Source organism: Heterodontus francisci, chromosome 19 (genome assembly GCF_036365525.1).
Source record: "Heterodontus francisci isolate sHetFra1 chromosome 19, sHetFra1.hap1, whole genome shotgun sequence".
Taxonomy (NCBI): domain Eukaryota; kingdom Metazoa; phylum Chordata; class Chondrichthyes; order Heterodontiformes; family Heterodontidae; genus Heterodontus; species Heterodontus francisci.
Genome location: NC_090389.1, coordinates 69,133,795 through 69,154,044, shown reverse-complemented (window position 1 = coordinate 69,154,044; position 20,250 = coordinate 69,133,795). Strand labels below are relative to the sequence as shown.

Here is a 20,250-nt window from a genome sequence, read left to right as displayed (position 1 = left end):
AGGCATGGGTAAAGGACACATTTTTTGTCCTTACCCAATGTGGCAGGTGGCATACCTCTGGTTGGAAATGTGTGCACACTTCCTGCCCACCATATTGGGCCTTAGTTGTCCAAATGGCACCCACAAAATGGAGTACCACACAAACCAATTCCTCGGCCCCTTGTCTTTTGTGAATTTTAGTGAAAAAATAGATAGGAATAATGTATTTTAGGAGAAAATGCTTATGGCCTATATATCTATATATCATAGCTCTCAGGAATCTGACCTTTTTCTCAATTCATTGCTTCCAGTTGGCCTATGAGGTAAAAACTTTATTATAATTTAAACCTTCATTCATTTTTCATTATTTTGAAATTACCCCAGGGACTCTCAGCAATTGTCACAGCTGTTATTTATATATGGCGCTCAATGTATTCATCGCCGTTCACCTGTGAAATCTCTCCTGTTTAAATTGCTAAGTATAAACCATGAGTATTGTGACATTGAAAGCTATGACTTTGTAACATTGAAGGCAATTGTCTCCATTGTCGTTCATTTCTTTTCCTCCGCGTACCATTAGTAAGGTTAGCACACCACTGGAAAATAGCGCTCTTACCTGTCTATTTTTGTAGCCGGAATCTTGTAACCTTCCACTTCTGTGTCCTAAATAACACTCTAACACTCTGTTCTCATTGTTGGTACTAACCACATTGGAATGGCCCCATGGGTATGACATTTCAATGAATATTACCAGATAAATTTTCATTCTGGGTGCTCAATACTTGATTTAGTAAAATATCTGACTTATGTCATGAATTTGCTGTGAACGGGGAATGCCAATAGGAGATTGTGTGATTCCAATTGAAAATCTTGAGGAAATCTTTCCTGTCATCAACCACAGCTCATGCCTTCTTTCAGTCCACAACTTTGATTTGTAAGTTCTCGCAAGAATAAAAGGTTGAAAACAATTAAGCTCTATAACACTTGAAATGGTCTTCTCTTTATTAAGCTCTACAATTTGCTCTTTTCCACTGTCATTTCAATAGATTAGATTAGAGATACAGCACTGAAACAGGCCCTTCGGCCCACCGACTCTGTGCCGAACATCAACCACCCATTTATACTAATCCTACACTAATCCCATATTCCCAACAAACATCCCCACCTGTCCCTATATTTCCCTACCACCTACCTATACTGGTGACAATTTATAATGGCCAATTTACCTATCAACCTGCAAGTCTTTTGGCTTGTGGGAGGAAACCGGAGCACCCAGAGAAAACCCACACAGACACAGGGAGAACTTGCAAACTCCACACAGGCAGTACCCGGAACCGAACCCGGGTCCCTGGAGCTGTGAGGCTGCGGTGCTAACCACTGCGCCACTGTGCCACAGGAAATTAGATAGGAGATAAAGCATCATGGTTGATTTTGCAACCCAAACCCTATTCCTGAAGGCTGAAATCAACACATTAACTTTTATATCCTTTCTTCTTCTTGTTCTGGAGACCCAGCTGTTCTCAACGTGAACATTCTTTATTCAATTGGACAGTACCTGTTCCTCTAGTCTTGCTGAACATGAATTTGGCCTATGTGCTTTTTATATCTATCAGTTGTGAGATTTGCTCTCTTCCTGCTTATGAAATTCCCGCAACCTTCTAAACACAAGGGAGTACAACCCAATTTTATGCACCCTGCTCTCATATTTTAACCCTTTAAGCCCCAGCATCATTCCGGTAAATCGGCACTTTATCCCCTCCAAGGCCAATATTTCTTTCCTCAGGTGCAGTTCCCACAACTGACCACAATACTCCAGATGGGGTCTGAACAAGGCTCTGTACAGCTGAAAGATAACTTTCAATGCTTTGTATTCCAAGCCTCTTGAGATAAAAGCCTTTTTGTACCTGGACAATTTGCACCAAGTTGCTTTGCTTCCCAACATTTTCTGGTCTTTCCCTCCAAACTGGGTTACCTCACACTTCCATATATTGAACTCAATCTGCCACAGTTTTAACCACTCCTTTAATCTATGTCCCTTTGTAATTTCTTGTTCCCCATGATATGACTTATTGTTCCTCCTAGATGTCATCTGTGAACATGGATATATAACTCTCTATTCTTTCATCCAAATTATTGATGTATATGATGAAAAGCTGAGGCCTGAGAACGCATCTCTGGGGACCACCACTTGTCACATTTTACCAATGAGCATATGTTCCCTTATCCTTACTCTGTCTCCCAGCTTTCAACCAATTATCAGCCCATGTCACAAGCTTGTCTCCAATTTCATGTGCTCACATTTTTGCTAATAATCTCTTATGCGGAACATTTACAAATGCCTTCAGGAAGTTAATGTGGACAACATCCATAGACACTTCCCTCTGCACTTCATTACTGACTTCCTCCAAAAATTCAACTGGATTAGTTAGATATGTCCTGCCCTTCAAAAAACCTGGCCACTCTCTATGATCAGCTCCTACTTGTCCAAATGCTTAATCACTCTGGGTGGAATTTTAACTCCCAAAAATTGGTGGATTTGAATCAAGTGGGATGTAAAAAGGGTAAAAATTTGAAACCCGATTCGAACACGCCTATTAACAATTTTAATAAAGCGGTGTGGGTGTGGGCAACCAACCTGCTCAGAGGAGGCATGTTGGTTATTTAAATATTATAATGATGCTGCATGCCTCAGATTTTACCACCATTTTGAATTTAACTCGGGCCAACCAAGTTTTCTGGGCCTCAGGAAACCTGCAGCTAAAGGAAGGTGAGGATTGTTGGATCCATGTGTTGGAAATGCCTTTCAACTAACCTGCTGGATCCAGCTTACCTGCTTTTCCACACCCCCCACAATCAGACACCCCCTATCCTTCTTCTCTCCCCCGACCCTTCTGATCTCCCCATCCCTACCTGTCCAACCTCCCCACGCCAAGCCTTCCAATCTCCCCACCCCCACCTGTCTGATCTCCCCACCCCCACTCTTCCAATCTCCCCACCCAGACCCTTCTGATCACCCCACCCCTACCCGTGCAACTCCCCCCCCCCCGCCCCTCACTCTGACCAGTCAATCTTCCCCTCCACCCCGACTAGTCTGATCTCCCCCCAACTCCAACCTGTATGATCACCCTGCCCCCTGATCGATCCGATCTCTCCCTCTGGCCTCTGACCTTCTCCTGACACTGGCCTCCAATCTTCCTCCAAACCCAGCCTCCAATCTCCCTCAGTCCCTTCTACGGACCCTGATCTGCCCCCCCCCCCTTCCAGCCCCCACCAACCTCCAATCTCCCCTCCGATCTTTCCCTGGAATTGGGTGGGGGGGGGGCAAACAAAATGGCAAGGGGTGATGTTAATTCACAAAAGCAAAATAATGCAGACAGTAAAACTCTGAAATAAAAACAGAAAATGCTGGAAATACTCAGCAGGTCAGGGCTATAGAGTGAGAAGCACTGTTAACGTGTCAGGTTGATCACCCCTCATCAGAACTGGAAAAAGTTAGAGATGCAACTGGTTTCAAGCAAATACAGAGGCAGGGAAAGAGGGAGGGGAGGAAAGAACAAAGGGGAAGGTCTGTGATAGGATGGAAGGAGGGAGAGATTAAATGGCATAAAGGGTGATGGGTGCAAAGCAAAAGGAGATGGTAATAGGACAAGTAAAAAAACAAAAGATGGGTCTAGAGGAGGTGTAAATGGCAACAGCAGAATCATTACCAACAGCCCGAAAAATGGGAACAGTGGTTATGATCTGTAATTGTTGAGCTCAATGTTGAGTCCTGAAAGCTGTAAAGTGCCTAATTGAATGATGAGGTGCAGTTCTTTGAGCTTTCGTGAGCTTCGTTAGAACAGTGTAGGAGGCCAAGGACAGAGAGGTCAGAGTGAGAGCAGGGTGGAGAAATAAAATGATAGGTGACATGCTTGCAGACTGAATAGAGGTGTGGCGTGGTCACACAATCTGTGTTTGTTCTACATAGTGTAGAGGAGACTGCATCGTGAGCAGCGATTACAGTATATTAAATTGAAAGAAATACAAATAACTTACTATCTCACCTTGATATAATTTTATTAACTATTATCACGTCTTCTCTTTTCCATAGTTGACTTTATCAACTTTTACTGCTGCTGTTAGCAATTTATTTCTCTGTATTCTGAGATCTCTTTGCTCCTGTACCCAGTTGGTTTCTTGTCTTCCTTATTTGTCCAACCAAAACGAACCACCACATACTTCGCTATATTGAATTTATTTGTCATGTATCTGCCCACTCTGCAAGCCTGTTTATAGCTTATTTTATTTTTGTGCAGTCCTGCATATTATTAGCTACATTTCCCAAATTGATATCATTTGCAAATTTTCATGCCATACCTCCAATTCCTCAGTCCAAATTATTTATGTATATGGTAAGCAACAGTGATCCTAGTACAGATCACTGTGGACACCACTTCCCATTTCCTGCAAGTCTGAGAAACTTCCCTTAACTACTACCCTCTATTTTTTTGTTTTGTGGCCATGTTTCAAGCCATTCTGCTGCCTGACTCCACATGCACTGACCTAAGTCATGATACTCTTATGTGGCACCTTATTGAAGGTGTTTCTAATGTTTCCTTCCTTTGATATAATCAAGATGTGGGAAACATACAATTTAAGGAGCAGTATATGTAAAATTATTTTCTTTTCTATAGGAGATACTTAGTACCAGGCTGCTTTCTTAAGGCAGGAGTCCAGCTTGAAATTACACTGCAGTTAATCAGAGTGAGTTTCAGTTTATCCCAAGCTCAGACTAAACCATCCCATTAGATGTTTCTCCCTTGATGCTACATATTATAATGGCCTGTGTTAAGACCGAGGCGGGAGGAGTACACTGTTTATTCTAATTGCACTTCTCTATAGGTCACAACATATATTTAAATTTTTTTCCCACTTACCAATACATTCAATCATAGATTCTATTTTTATTCCAGAATAAAACACACCAACCAGGTTTGTTTAATAAACAACAAAATTATCCATTTATTATAAAACAAGTCTTAATCAGTCATGAAGTAAAGCATAAACACACAGATTGAAATATTGAAGTTCCCTTTTTACCTTCACTCCTCACCATCTTATACACACACACACACACACATAGATGTCGGTTAACCGGAAAAATAAAGGGATTTGTGTTTTAAAGCTCTATTACAAAAAAAAGACAAAAAAAAACACGAGTTAAATACTTGCCAATTCTTGAAGAAGAAAGAGAAGATTTGGAAAGATGTCCTTTGTTTTGGTTTGGCATCCCAAATGCATATGGACGCTGTCACTGGGATCTTCCTGGAGCAATTCTTTTCAGGCGACATTGAAGATCACTTTGGATAGGCTTCCAGGAAATGCAGCAACAGAGGTTCAGACACAGGCCTTACAGGAGGAATGCAGCCACAATTTCAGTCTGCTTCTTACACTTGCTTTTCAGCTCCTCGAGAGATGGAAAACTGCTGGAACAGACTGAGTTGGGGTGGTTCTCCTTGGCAAATTTTTTCCATCTGTCTTTTTTTAAAACCATTGTCCATATCCCAACTCATTGCCCAAAATGAAACCATAAACAATGTCACAAGAGATAAGCCTCCTGGCCCCTATAAATCTTGACCTGTCACTTCTCTGCAAACATCTTTCCCCAAGTCAAAATGAACCCCTGCTGGGTAATTATCTGCAGATAGGTGCTTCCAGTAATTGTTTTCAAGCTCAGTCCAAAAACCTTCTGGTGACTTCCCTTAAAAAAACATACACACATAAAGTTCCAGCATCTATGGAATCTTCTCAGTTTTGAAACACGCTTGCCTGAGAGTTTAAGAAAATTGATTTTGCTTTGGTAGTCAAATGATCCAATGACAATCTAATTTAGAGTGCATTCTACAAGCTTGACCATTGAGAAATCCTTTGGAAAATTGTTTGAATTCTGATGTACAGTGACAATGATGTCACCAGACTGAAATAGAGGGAGAATGAAGCATTGGGAGCCTTCATCAAAGAATTATTTTCCTCTGAAGTTAGGTGTTATCTTTCAGTATGCTGTACGGTTTCAGTCGAATTTACTTCAGCTGGTTGTTAAAATAAATTAATGTTCAATGTTGAGCCTGTACCAAGCAGTAAAATTCCAATGGCAGTAATGGATTAACACTAAAGTGTATCAGATAATGCATCATTATGAGAGAAGATTTTTGAGTAGAGATGGTCAATATAACATGTAAATGATTTACAGAAGCTATCATTAAAGACTGCCAATTCGAAGCCAGAATACTTAGAGTGACCTTCCTGGAAAGGCATTGACTTTCCACCATTTATAGACTGTTACTGCGAATTAGGTTGACAGCACATCTCTGCTCCTGTTCAGCAGAGTTCCCAATACTATTACATATTTTATGAATCCAGATATTACTTTGCTTGAAATGTAACAATTTTGCACAAAACTGAAGACCTAAGCAGAATACCATTGTATGAGTTGTACTGCGTTCGTTGAAAGGATGGGAATCTTGAACTTGACTTTTCATTCAATACAAGGCCCTTAGAAGCTCTGCTGAAACTGAATGCTTCCTTCTGGGCAGATAGATATCAAATGAAACTTAATGCAGAGAAATATGAGCTGATATATTTTGGGAGGAAGAATAAGGACAGAAAATACTTACTAAATAGTAAAACTTTAAAAGCTGTACAGAAGCAAGAAAGGCATAAGTGTTCAGGTACAAGTATCTTAAATGCGGGCAGACGTGTTGATTAAAAAGTTGTAAAAAATGTATATGGAATCCTATGTTATATAAATGGGGTACTAAGTACAAAAATAAAGGCTAAAGCTATGTGAATCATAGTTTAGACTGCAGTTAAAATATTTTGTCCAGATTTGGAAAGCCTCCTTTAGGAAGGATGTCAAGGCTATGGAGAGAGTACAGAAGATATTCACTAGAATTCTACCAGAGATGAGAGGTAGTAGTTCTGAGGAAAGACTATGGATATTGGGATTTCCATTAGGCCAGAGAAGGTTGAGGAGATCTGACAGAGAGATTCAAACAACAATGAAGGGTTTTGATAAGGAGAATGGAGAAAACCTATTTCCACTTGATGGTGAGTCAGTAACTAGAGGTTATACATTTAGGATCATCTTTGAAAGAATGGAAGGCGAGGTTAAAAGAATCTTTTTATGCAGAGGATTTTTAGGACATCAAGTAAACCAAGAAACAATGGTGAGAGCAGCATCCATAATAGTTGTATAAAGCAAAGTGAATAAATATTCAAAGAAAAAAATTAAAAGTGTATGAAATGCAATGAAATGAAGAGCTCTTTCAGAGAAAAAAAAGACAATCTCATTGTTCCTATATCAACAGGTCTTGCCATTCCCATGTAATTTATATCCCATGGGTCTTTCTGATACACCCTGTATGTATCAACATAAAATGGAATAAATTCTGAAGTTATTAAAACTAACCTAATTAGGTTCTGAAAGGAGTCTCCATTGATGAGCAATACAAAATTGTGGACATGACATTGTGCACTGATTTTCAGATATCTTTTGCATTCAAAATCTGCTCTGAATTATGTTTTCAAAAATTCTTGAACTGTGCAAAATAACCATTGTAGTTTCTGCTTGAGTCAAATTCCTTCATAAAAACTCTTCATTACGGTGTTGATGCAGGAGTTTTTACTTCATGGGTTATCATGATAACACATAAGGGAATCATCGTTATTTGGGGTACTTATTGTCAGCCTGGGCTCAGTGTTAGCAATTTCACATACTCAGTCAGAAGGTTGTGGGTTCAAGCCCCACTCCAGAAACTTAAGCATGCAGTCTGGGCTGACAGTCCCTTTAGTGTTGCATTTTTAGAGGAGATGTTAAAAATGAGGCCCCATCTGCCTTCCCTGCTGGATGGAAAAGTTCCCGTGGTACTATTTGAAGTGTCCTGGCCAACCTTTCATCCCTCATCAATATTACTAAAACAGATCAGCCAGTCATTTATCTCATCATGCTGTGTAGAAATTGGCTGCCACATTTCCTCACTTTACAACAATGACTACACTTCCAAAGTACTTCATTGGCTGTGCAACACTTTAGCATGATCTGAGGTCATGAAAGGTGCTTGATAAATGCAAGTTCTTCTTCTTGTAATTACCCAACTTTTGTCAAAATGTATTTCAAACTCCCAGAAAATCAAATCTATACAGCTTGTATGCCAATTTTAATGCAGATTTCTTGAATTCATAAACTGTACTATGCCTCAGTACTTGATCCTGTGTTCTTCTATAAAATATTATTTTGTTACAAGGAATTTTATATAGGCTATTTTTTCTATTTATTTCTATCCTACTTCAGACAGTCTTGAGAACAATAAAATGATTTTATAATGCAATTTAATAATTCTTTTTCTCTAGGATTCACCCTTGAAGGCTGTGCAGATGTTGTGGGTGAACCTCATTATGGATACCTTTGCCTCCTTGGCCCTGGCTACAGAGCCACCCACTGAATCACTGCTGATGAGGAAGCCATATGGCAGGAACAAACCCCTCATTTCACGAACCATGATGAAAAATATTCTGGGTCATGGGATTTACCAGCTTACTGTCATCTTCACTCTACTCTTTGCTGGTATGTTACACAGTATCTTTACTTCTAGCAAGCAAAATGAGGGTACTTCTATTTTAATTTTTTAGGAAAAATTAATTTCTTCTACTCAAATCTTCATGGATGCAGATTGTTAGGGCTTTCGTGAAATGCTCCTTCCTTCATACATGTATATCTTTTTAAAAACTGTTTTATGTAAGTATTTTATTTAAAAAAGTATTGAAAAGCTGTGTTCAATGCCTGTGAGATGTTATTCATTGCTGATATGATTTGTGATGCAGTATGTTTGAAAGATTCAGGATTTTATAACAGCCATTCCTAATCATGTTTTGTGTAGTTCTATTATGATTTTATTATCTGCCTGCAAGTACTACTTGGCCATAATAGCATGAGGCGCATTTCAGCTGACCCAGATAAATCATAATAGACGGTGCTACATTTTAAATTATATTAAAGGGGGGCGTTAACTTCTTGGAAAAATTGTGCGGCAAATTCCTTTTATTTGCGGAGCAGCAAAAATTATGAATCATGTTTGTCACAATCAGTAAAGATTTCCTCTATGCACCATGTCTAAACCCATTTAGAATGAGTACATATTGGGCCATAATTTGCTGTTAAAATAATGGTGAGGCTAATGGTGCTGTTATTTATGTGCAAATGGTACAGTAACTTCAGGAGAGGGGCAGATATGCAGTTAAACTCAAATATCCAAGTTGCTTTGCAAAAATGGCATCTCGCTGCATTGAATTTTGTAAAGTTACTGTATTTGCACGGTAGACTTCAAAACAAAGTACTTAATTGGTTGTAAAGCACTTTGAGACATCCAGTGGTCGTGAAAAGTATTTCTTTCTTTTAGATATGAGCTAAACATGCCACAGAAAGTTAGATCTTTTCCAATTCAGTCGAAGCACCCTTTTAACAATTTTAACAGTCTTAATTACTGCTAAGCAGTCTCTCCGACATTGCAAATTAACTATTACAAGTGTGGAGTCTCATTCCTTCAAGTATTACCTATTGTTAAAAATTTTAATAATATAATATTTCAAACAAAATCCTTTCAGTCTCTTCTATCTCTCAATCAAATCTTTCTTTCCCTCTCTTTATGTTGCTTTCTGTACTTGGTTTGACATTGAATTCGCCCACTGTAATTTACACTTGCTTCTCAGTCCTTGTGCTGTTAATTTCACAATGCTTCAGTCTCATTCGTTAAGGAGAGATTCAGTTCCTTGCCCTGTTCACCTAGGTCACAGATGACATGTTTCCCTTGCTGCGACATTATCAGCTCATGCTTTCAGCAAATTGCCATGCATAAAATGCTAAAACTTAAACATGCAAAGGCAAGTCTAACTAAGCAGACACCTTTAGATGCCTTACAACAGCAAATTATGATCCATTACGCACTGAGAAAATCTTCTCCAGTAAGTACTTATGGAACAGCACACACTGATGTGTGCATTGCTGACATTAATGTTTCTTCCACTGAGCAGAGGGAACTTCATCACTAATTACTCAAATACTAGAGGACTTAATAGACCAGGTTTTGCAAAAAGAATAACAGTGAGGCTAAAAGTGCCCACTGTTATAACTGAGTAACATCGGACAGGAAATTCTTGTGTGCACACAAAAACAAATAGATGCAGAGGGGAAGAAAGAATTGGGGTGGGGGTGTAGAGTTGGCAATAAATGAAGTAAGGTCCTTGATTGAAGTTAAGGTCTGGGAGTTCTCGCTGGGGCCACGTGCACAATTCCAGACTTGTTTCTCTGGTACCGGAAAGCCAAAGAGGGGCTTTGTCTATAGTTTTGAAGTCTAAGCTGCCACAGTGGGTTCCTTGGGACTTTGCTGGAGAGAGAGACAGAGAGAGAGCGAGGGGGGGCTTTTCTTCTGCCAGTCCAGTTGCAGTCTGTCTCCTTTCTATGAGGCACAATTCAAAAAGTCCCAGTCTGGCCTGCAGGTAGGTCAGATGACCATCTCTTTGTTTGAAACAGCAGCTACTTGGAGGGTTGTTGGATTTCAAAGCTATCCACACACACTCGGTGGTGGGGGGGCGGGGGGGGGGATGTTGGTGGTGGAGTTCTGGCTCTTACACATCAAAGGAGGTTAATTGGCCAATTAACAACCAATTAAGGGCCTCAATTGGCCTCTGGATGAGAAGGCCGTCAGTCTATCCTGTCAAGAGGGAGGCGACAGACCCTCCCATTAGTCGGCACAATAAACCGTGCCCCCCACCCCCCCGCCTCCGATCCCACCTCAGGGGTCTCACAAAATCCCAGTGTGCATGTTTAGTGAGGATTCTTCAATCTGGTTGAAGAGCCTCATTGTTTCTTGCCCTGCTTACAGATGCCCTCTAGATGGCGCCGCACTGGATCAGACACCAGACCAGAGCAAGTCTGCTCTCTTAAGCGAAAACTTTGTCAGCAGCTGTCAGGAAAGTGAATGGCGAGACCCATTCCTTCATCACTGACTGCAAAATCTAGACCAATGAGGCTTTGTCAGATTAATTCATCCAATTCTTATCATTCTCGATAAAATAAGAGTTCAAGAATTCTTTTTCAGAAAAGAAATCAGGAATCAAGATAAAAGCTTTTCTTTCTTACGCCATAAATCTTATGAACAGAAACGTTTCTGGTTCACAAAAATCGCAAGGCTTTTTATAAGTATATTAAGGGCAAGATAATAACCAGGGAAAGAGTGGGGCCCATTAGGGACCAAAGTGGCAGTCTGTGTGTGGAGCCGGAGGACGTAGGTGAGGTTTTAAATGATTACTTTTCATCTGTGTTCACTATGGATAAGGACGATGTAGGTGCAGAGATCAGGGAGGGGAATTGTGATATACTTAAACAAATTAGCAGCGAAAGGGAGGAAGGATTAGCTATTTTAGCAGGCTTAAAAGTGGATAAATCCCCAGGCCCAGATGAGATGTATCCCAGACTGTTATGTGACGCAAGGCAGGAGATTGCAGGGTCTATGACAAAAATTTTCAAATCCTCTCTGGCCACAGGAGATGTACAAGAGGACTGGAGGACAGCAAATATGGTACCATTATTCAAGGACGGTAGTAGGGATAAACGAGGTAATTACAGGCCAGTGAGTCTAACATCAGTGGTAGGGAAACTATTGAAAAAAATTCTGAGGGACAGGATTAATCTCCACTTGGAGAGGCAGGGATTAATCAGGGATAGTCAACATGGCTTTTTTAGGGGGAGATCATGTCTAACAAACTTGATTAAATTTTTCGAGGAGGTGACTAGATGTGTAGATGAGGGTAAAGCAATTGATGTCATCTACATGGACTTCAGTAAGGCTTTTGATAAGGTCCCGCATGGGAGATTGGTTAAGAAGATAAGAGCCCATGGGATTCAGGGCAATTTGGCAAATTGGATCCAAAATTAGCTTAGTGGCAGGAGGCAGAGGGTGATGATCGAGGGTTGTTTTGCGAATGGAAGCCTGTGACCAGTGGTGTACCGCAGGGATTGGTGCTGGGACCCTTGCTGTTTGTAGTGTACATCAATGATTTAGACATGAATATCGAAGGTATGATCAGTAAGTTCGCAGATGACACGAAAATTGGTGGTGTCGTAAATAGCAAGGAGGAAAGCCTTAGATTACAGAACGATATAGATGGGCTGATAAGATGGGCGGAGCAGTGGCAAATGGAATTTAATCCTGAAAGGTGTGAGGTGATGCATTTTGGGAGGACTAATAAGGCAAGGGAATATACAATGGATGGTAGGACCCTAGGAAGTACAGAGGGTCAGAGGGACCTTGGTATACTTGTCCATAGATCACTGAAGGCAGCAGCACAGGTAGATAAGATGCTTAGGAAAGCAGATGGGATACTTGCCGTTATTAGTCGAGGCATAGAATATAAGAGCAGGGAGGTTATGATGGAACTGTATAAAAGGCTAGTTAGGCCACAGCTGGAGTACTGTGTGCAGTTCTGGTCACCACACTATAGGAAGGATGTGATTGCACTGGAGAGGGTGCAGAGGGGATTCACCAGAATGTTGCCTGGGCTGGAGCATTTCAGCTATGAAGAGATACTGGATAGGCTAGGGTTGTTTTCCTTAGAGCACAGAAGGCTGAGGGGGGACCTGACTGAGATATACAGAATTATGAGGGGCATTGAGAGGATAGATAGGAAGAAACTTTTTCCCTTAGCGGAGGGGTCAATAACCAGGGGGCATAGATTTAAGGTAAGGGGCAATAGGTTTAGAGGGGATTTGAGGAAACGTTTTTTTCACCCAGAGGGTGGTTGGAATCTGGAACACACTGCCTGAAGGGGTGGTAGAGGCAGGAACCCTCACAACATTTAAGAAGTATTTAGATGAGCACTTGAAACACCATAGCTTATAAGGCTACGGCCCAAGTGCTAGAAAATGGGATTTGAATAGATAGGTGCTTGATGGCTGGCACAGACACAATGGGCCGAAGGGCCTCTTTCTGTGCTGTATAACTCTATGACTCTAAAAAAATTCTTGCAGCATCTGGTTACTTTGGTGAAATCGTAAAATTGTGTTTGGGACTTGAAAAGGTATGATGGGGTGGTTGTTCAGTGGGTACTTGCATTATATGGTGTTATTCTAAGTCACATCATCTGTAAAGGTCCTGGGTTCAATCCCTGGTCTTTGCTGAACTATCTGATCTGGGGCAGTGTTGGAGAAGCACACTTATCCTTAGCATCTCTTAGCTACAGAGGGGAAAGTATGGTGAATGTTCGTGGCTGATGACTATCCAGTAACTGTACTGGAAAATGCACATCTGTAGACATCAGCTGAGGACAGGACCAGATGCTGTAATAATTTCATGGTACAATACCCTGGCAATGCTCATATGCGTAAGGTACTAGTGCTCAATTGGTGCAAGTGCAACCATACAATATTATGACTTTACATTTTCTTGAGAGGCCAAGAGAAATATCTGCAACTATTAAAAATCTACCCTCTGCAAACTTGAGATCATCCAAAATTCTGCTTTCTTTCTGCTACCCATATCCTTAATTGCACCACGTCCTGTTCAACCATCTGACCTACATTGGCTCTCAGTTAAGCAACGCCCAGTTTTAAAATTCTCTTCTTTGCAAATCCCTCCATGTCCTTTCCCCTCCATATCTCTGTAATCTCCTCCAGCCCCACACCTTCCATAATATCTGTGCTCTTCCAATTCTGCCCTCTTGAGGATCCGTGATTTTAATTGCTCCACCATTGGTGACCGTGCCTTCAGCTGTCAAGGCCCTAAACACTGGAATTCCCTCCCTAAACCTCTCTGCCTCTCTACCTCTCTTTCCTTATTTAAAATGCTCCTTAAAACCTACCTCTTTGACCAAGCTTTTGACCATCTGCCCTAATATCGCCTTATATGGCTGGCCTCCTTCTGCACATTCTGTGATTCTGTGTTACATTTCGCTTTATAATGCTCCTGTGAAACGCCTTGGGACGTTTTAAAATGTTAAAGCCGCAATTTAATAAAAGTTGCTGTTGTTGAGGTGGAGACATAAGAGTCAGCTTTTTATTGCACAAATCTGATTCATGATATGCACAAGTATGTTTGCCTGCTTATGCCTATGCAAACAAAGTATAATTCAAGCAAGTTTCTTTTATAGATACACCATTTACTTTATCCCAGGGAAATAAAAACAAATTATTTAGTAATGTTGAAATAAATACGTGAAAATATTTGCTTCCATTAGTCTGAATTTCATGATTTGCGGCTCCTTATAGTGCTGCAGAGAAAGGCAAAGGGTTTACTATACTGACTATTATTGAAAATCTAACAAGCACCAAATAGTTTATTACATCTGGAAATCTGGTGTTAGGATGAATGGAGAGATATATTTCCTTTCATTGCAAAAAAAATCATTAAAAATGACACGGTTCATTTTTTTGTCTTGTATTTCAGAGTTTTTCATTCAGCAATGAGCATTGTACTATAAAATTCATTCCAAATATTTCCGTTATGGAATTCTCTGACGAAGTGTGTTTGTGCAATAGCTGGAGTGTCCGGAAACAAACTCATTTATAATGCATCCAGAATGCATAGTTTGGCACCAGGCTTCTTTGTACAGGTTTTACTCTTCTTCAAGATGGCAGAGACTTTGCTCATCCTTGAGATGGGAAAAAGTATATATAAAACAAAATATGAACCATCAAACTCTAATTGGTAGACAGCAACAACAATAACTTGCATTTATATAGCCGCTCAACCATTGAAAAACATCCCGAGGCACTCCACAGAGGCATAATCAGTCAAAATTGAATGCTGAGCCAAAGAAGGAGATATGAGGGGAAGTGATCAACAGAGTGCATCTTTCAAGTATTTCCTCAAAGTAGTAATTTATATAAATACTCTGCTGCTGTCTGCTTGTTTTCAGGGGAGACCATTTTTAATATTGACAGTGGCAGAAATGCACCGCTGCATGCCCCACCATCTGAACACTACACCATCATCTTTAACACTTTTGTCTTGATGCAACTCTTCAATGAGATCAACGCTCGCAAGATACATGGGGAGAAGAATGTGTTTGACGGCATGTTCAGAAATCCCATCTTCTGTAGTATTGTATTCGGCACTTTTGCAATTCAGGTATTGGACAAAATAAATTTCTGATAAATTAGCAGCTTCCCATTTGTATTTTCTATTAATGGTAATCCTTTTAAAAGGTATAAATAAAGATTGGTCACAAAGAGTGTTTAACTGTCACTAAGAGTGTTTTACTGACAAGTGTTTGAATCCTCTAATATGGTGTCTCAGTTTGGAGAGCTCTAGCTTGTTACAGAATATTTCCTTCACCAGGATGGTGCATTGCTTCCCAGTCTTATCCTGCAACCTGGGTAAAATTACATCTTCCTGCTCTTCACCTATGCCAATGATTTTATTCTAACCATTATGCGGAATTAATAATCTTCTTATCTCTGGGTTAGTAGGTTGTGGGTTAAAGCACCATGCCGGGGTTTCGGCTGACATTCCAACTCAGTACTGAGGGAGTGCAGCATTGCCTCAGGTTCTATCCTTCAAACTAATGCCCTGAGACATTTGGGTGTGATAAGATGCTAATAATCATTATTAATGATCAGGAAGTAGTGTCCAAAATGACATGAAAAAATGCAGTGTTACAAGTTGAATTTCTCCAACACAGCAACATGTAGTTCAGAATTTATGCTTGAGTTAACATTTTAGCAACATTCCTGATCTAGTTTATTTTGAGGTTCCTTCTGTCATGTGATATTTGTTCTGCACATTTTTAGCGTTTATCTCTTAATCTCAATTGAATCCTTTTTCACTTCACATTTTTTCCCTCCTTCAGTTTTTTCTATGATGACCTCCCCTTGCTCCTCAGCTGACGGCCATACTCTTGCTGGGGTATGGTGGTGGCTCTGTAGGCCCTTTCTGAAGCACATGTGGTCCATAGATGAGCCTGGACTGTTTAAGTGTCAGTGGACATCGCACGTGCACCTCATCCAATAAATTTATCCTCAGTTCCAGCAACAGCTGCTGGCTAGCAATTAGGAGCAAGAACCCTGACTCTTTTCCCCCCCTTTCCCCCAACTATTCCTGAGTCCAAGGATGCTGACATCAATTGTAGCACTCACTACTGTCCAGATTTAGATAAGCTGACTTGGGGCAGTCCAACAATTGCACCAGGAACATACTTGGTCAGTATTGCTCAGTAGCACACCCTTCAGATTTTATGATATAATGATACTGTAAAGGGCAGAGAGGGAGAAGAGTTTGTGAAGGAGAATTTTCTTGACCAGTATGTTTCCAGCCCAACAAGAGAGGAGGTATTGCTGGATCTGGTCCTGACAATGAGATGGGTTAAGTGGATCAAGTGTCAATAGGGGAACATTTAGGAAACATGATCATAGTATCATAAGGTTTGGATTAGCTATGGAAAAGGACAAGGAGCATTCTAGAGTTAAAAAAAAAACTTAATTGGAGGAGGTCCAGTTTCAGAGCATTGAGAACAGACCAGTCCCCGGTAAATTGGAATGAAAGATTGGCAAGCAAAACTGTAATTGAACAATAGGCTGCCTTTAAAGAGGAGATCGGGTACAGTTAAGGTACATTCCCACTAGGGGGAAAGCAATAAAGCCAGAGCTTCTTGGATGACGAAAGAGATAGATAGTGAGATGAAGCAGAAAGGGGTGCGTATGACATATGTCAGGTTGATAATACATGAGAGCCATGCCAAATATGATATTCAGAGGGGAAGTGAGAAAGGAAATAAGAGGGGCAAAGAGCGTCTGAGAAGAGATTGGCAGCTAACATGAAAGGGGATCGAAAAGTCTTCTATATGCATATAAATAGTAAAAGAGAAGGGGCAAGGTCGATTTGGGATTAAAAAGCAAATGTACGCATGGAGGCAGAAGAAATGGCTGAGGTATTAAATGAGTACTTTGCATCTGTCTTTACCAAGGAAGAAGATGCTGCTGGAGTCATAGTGAATGAGGAGGGTATTTGAGATACTGGATGGGCAAAAATTGATAAAGTGGAGGTATTAGAAAGGCTGGCTGTACTTAAAGTTGATAAGGCACTAGGATTGGATGGGAAAGCTTTTAGAAATTTTAGTCTGGGACAAAATTACCAGTCACTTGGACAAGTGTGGATTAATTAAGGAAAACCATAACTTGATTACATTTTTTGATGAGGTAACAGGGAGGTTTAATAAGGTTAAGGCAGTTGATGTGGTGTACATGGACTTCCATAAGGTGTTTGATAAAATGACACAAAATAGCTTGCCAGCAAAGTTGATCTCCATGGAATAAAATGGACAGGGGCAGCATGGATACAAAGTTGGCTGTATGACGGGAAGCAGAGAGTAGTGCTGAATGGTTCTTTTCGGACTGGAGGAAGGTATACAGTGGGGTTCCCCAGGGATCGGTACGAGGACCACTGCTTTTCTTGAGATATATTAATGACTTAGACTTGGATGTACAAGTGTTAGGTGTTTCAAAATTTGCAGATGACACAAGACTTGGAAGTATTGTGAACTGTGAGGAGGATAGTGATAGACTTCAAAAGGACATAGGCTGGTGGAATGGGTGGACACATGGCAGATGCAGTTTAATGCAGAGAAGTGTGAAATGATAGATTTTGGTAGGAAGAATTAGGAAAGGCAATGTAAATTAAAGGGTACAATTCTAAAAGGGGTTCAGGAACAGAGCGAGACCTGTGGGTATATGTGCACAATTCGTTAAAGGTGGCAGAGCAGGTTGAGAAAGTGGTTAAAAAGGCATATGGAATCCTGGGCATTATAAATAGAGACATAGGCCGGGATTTTACAGAGATCCCAATGTCTGGCTCCATGGCGAGGGCGGGGGCCAGAAGATCGTTCCGACAGTAGCCTGCCATGCAGACCGATGTCAGGATGCCAAGCTTGATCTTCCCAGTGGCAGCAAAGCTCTGTGGTGGCCCAGATTAAAATTTTCAAATTTCCATAATGTATACATTTGAATAAAATTGACTCCAATCTTACCATTGGGCCGCGATCTGCTGAGCACTGGCCAGCACTCATGTGCTTCATTTCCCCGTCCGGGGAAAGCAGGCTCTGCAATGGTGGGGAAGGAGGGAGCTTAAGATTTTTAGTGCAGGGGGTGGGGGGGAGAGGGTCAAGTTTTCATCATTAGTGTAGGGAATGGTGGGAAGGGGTGACCTCTGCATTTGTTCAGTTGTTGGGGAGAAAGACAAGTGTGGAAAATAAATGTTTTTTTGGGGGGGTGGAGGTCAAATAATTAACTTTATTATTATTGGGGGTGGGAAAGGGGCAGCAGATTTTTGATTGGAACAGTATATCCTTAAAAATGTAAATTAGCCAGCTGCCTTTTAAAAATGGCACCAGCGCCTGCACACAGGCAGCTGATGCCATTGCTTGAGTCGGAGAGCCCGCCTCCTCCACGTGATTGGCAGGGGGGGGGGACCCAATTGGGTCATTAGCATGGGCTCAAGGCAGCATGTGACCCACTGCTCCTGGCGGTGGGTGCATAAAATCCAGCACAATGGAGTACAAAAGCAAGGAAGTTATGATGAACCTTTATAAAAATGGAGTATTTCATCCATTTCTGGACACCAAACTTTAGGAAAGGTGTGAAAGCTTTAGAGAGGGTGCAGAAAAGATTTACGAGAATGGTTGCAGGGATGAGAAACTTCAGTTACGTGGATAGATTGGAGAAGCTGGGGCTGTTCTCTTGAGAGAAGTTTGAGAGGAGATTTGATAGAGGTGTTCAAAATCATGAGGGGTGTGGACAGTGTAGATAGAGAGAAATTGTTCTTGTTGACAGAAGGGTCGAGTACCAGAGGACACTGATTTAAGATGATTGGCAAACAAGCCAAAGGCAACATAAGGAAAACGTTTTTTACGCAGTGAGTGGTTAGCATCTGGAATGCACTGCCTGAGACTGTGATGGAGGCAGATTCAATTGTAGCTTTCAAAAGGGAATTGGATAAACACCTGAAGAGAAAATAATTTGCAGGGCTGTGTGGAAGAGGGCAGGGAATGGAACTAGCTAAACTGCTCTTGCAGAGAACAGGCATGGACTCGACAGGCGGAAAGGCCTCCTTCTGTACTGTACCATTATATGATTCAAATAAGAGTAATTTAGGAACAAATAGCAAACATTTTGACAATACTATTTTAAAAAGCAGGTTCTGATTTTTTTTTGTTTTTCTCCCCCATTTGCTGCAGATTGTAATTATTCAGTTTGGTGGAAAACCTTTCAGTTGTATTCCTCTGCAAATAGACCAGTGGTTGTGGTGCATCGTTCTGGGAGTGGGAGAGTTGCTATGGGGACAGGTAATGATTTATTCTGAATTCATAAAGAAATATTAAAAATCTGTCCATCTTTTCTAGAACTTCATGCCATCTACATCAGTGCAAAATGGGGCTGCACATCTGGCATCTTAATGGTCCCATTAAAATGTTTTGCTGCACAACGAGTAGAAGTACACCAGCTTTATAGCACTTCAGAGTGGATGTCATTCCGAATGTGGGTAGAGTGCTGTAAGGCGATCCAACTAAGAGCTGCTGTATATTTTAGTAGGAGTACCACAAAGGCCTGTTTAAAACAAAAAAAATGTCAAACAACTGGGGACCCTGCAATTATTTCCATTTTCCCCTGAATTAAAAAGCATTTTTTAAACATTAATTCTTGGGTGTGGGAGAAGTATCAGGGTCTCTACTACCTAATTGCCATAATGTGCCACTAAAGCACAGCTGATGAAGTACAACGTTTTTTAGAGTTACAAAACTTTACATGTACCTTCCATATAGTTTTCAAATCACTCCCGTATAACTGACCTGAAAATAATTAGTTTACACGAGGATACAGGTCAGGGGCAATAACGTTGAAATGTGCACCTTTGTTACAAAAGCTGAAAATTGTGATGCTATTGTTACGACCAGGTGAGAAAGAGGTCTAAGGGTCCCTCTCAGCCTTCACCTGAGCTTACCGTAACAAGGTTTGATTTTAAACACATCGTGTTTTTAGATTCCCCCTTGGTGAATCCTTGTTCCCCGCTTTCCAATTATAAGGCCAAGAAACCAGCACAAACTGGTTTTCTTAGGTTTAAAGAAGAAGGATTGAAATTTATTAAACTTGAACTCTAATTCAGTTGACGCTTACGGATACATGATGCGCCCACGCTAGCATGCATATGTGATACGCACATGTAAATAGAGACCGAAAAGAGAAGAAAAAAT

General features: G+C 40.8%; 1 protein-coding gene across 3 annotated transcripts in view; it reads left to right on the top strand.

The window, feature by feature from the left end:
- The window catches only part of atp2b2 (ATPase plasma membrane Ca2+ transporting 2), a 399,824-nt gene that overhangs the window by 346,615 nt on the left and 32,959 nt on the right, over window positions 1–20,250 (top strand). For all 3 annotated transcript variants that reach the window (XM_068051872.1, XM_068051871.1, XM_068051874.1), the window contains exons 18-20: window positions 8,368–8,581; window positions 14,926–15,137; window positions 19,237–19,344. In XM_068051872.1, the coding sequence (XP_067907973.1) occupies window positions 8,368–8,581; window positions 14,926–15,137; window positions 19,237–19,344 (534 nt within the window). The remainder of the gene's footprint in view (window positions 1–8,367; window positions 8,582–14,925; window positions 15,138–19,236; window positions 19,345–20,250) is intronic.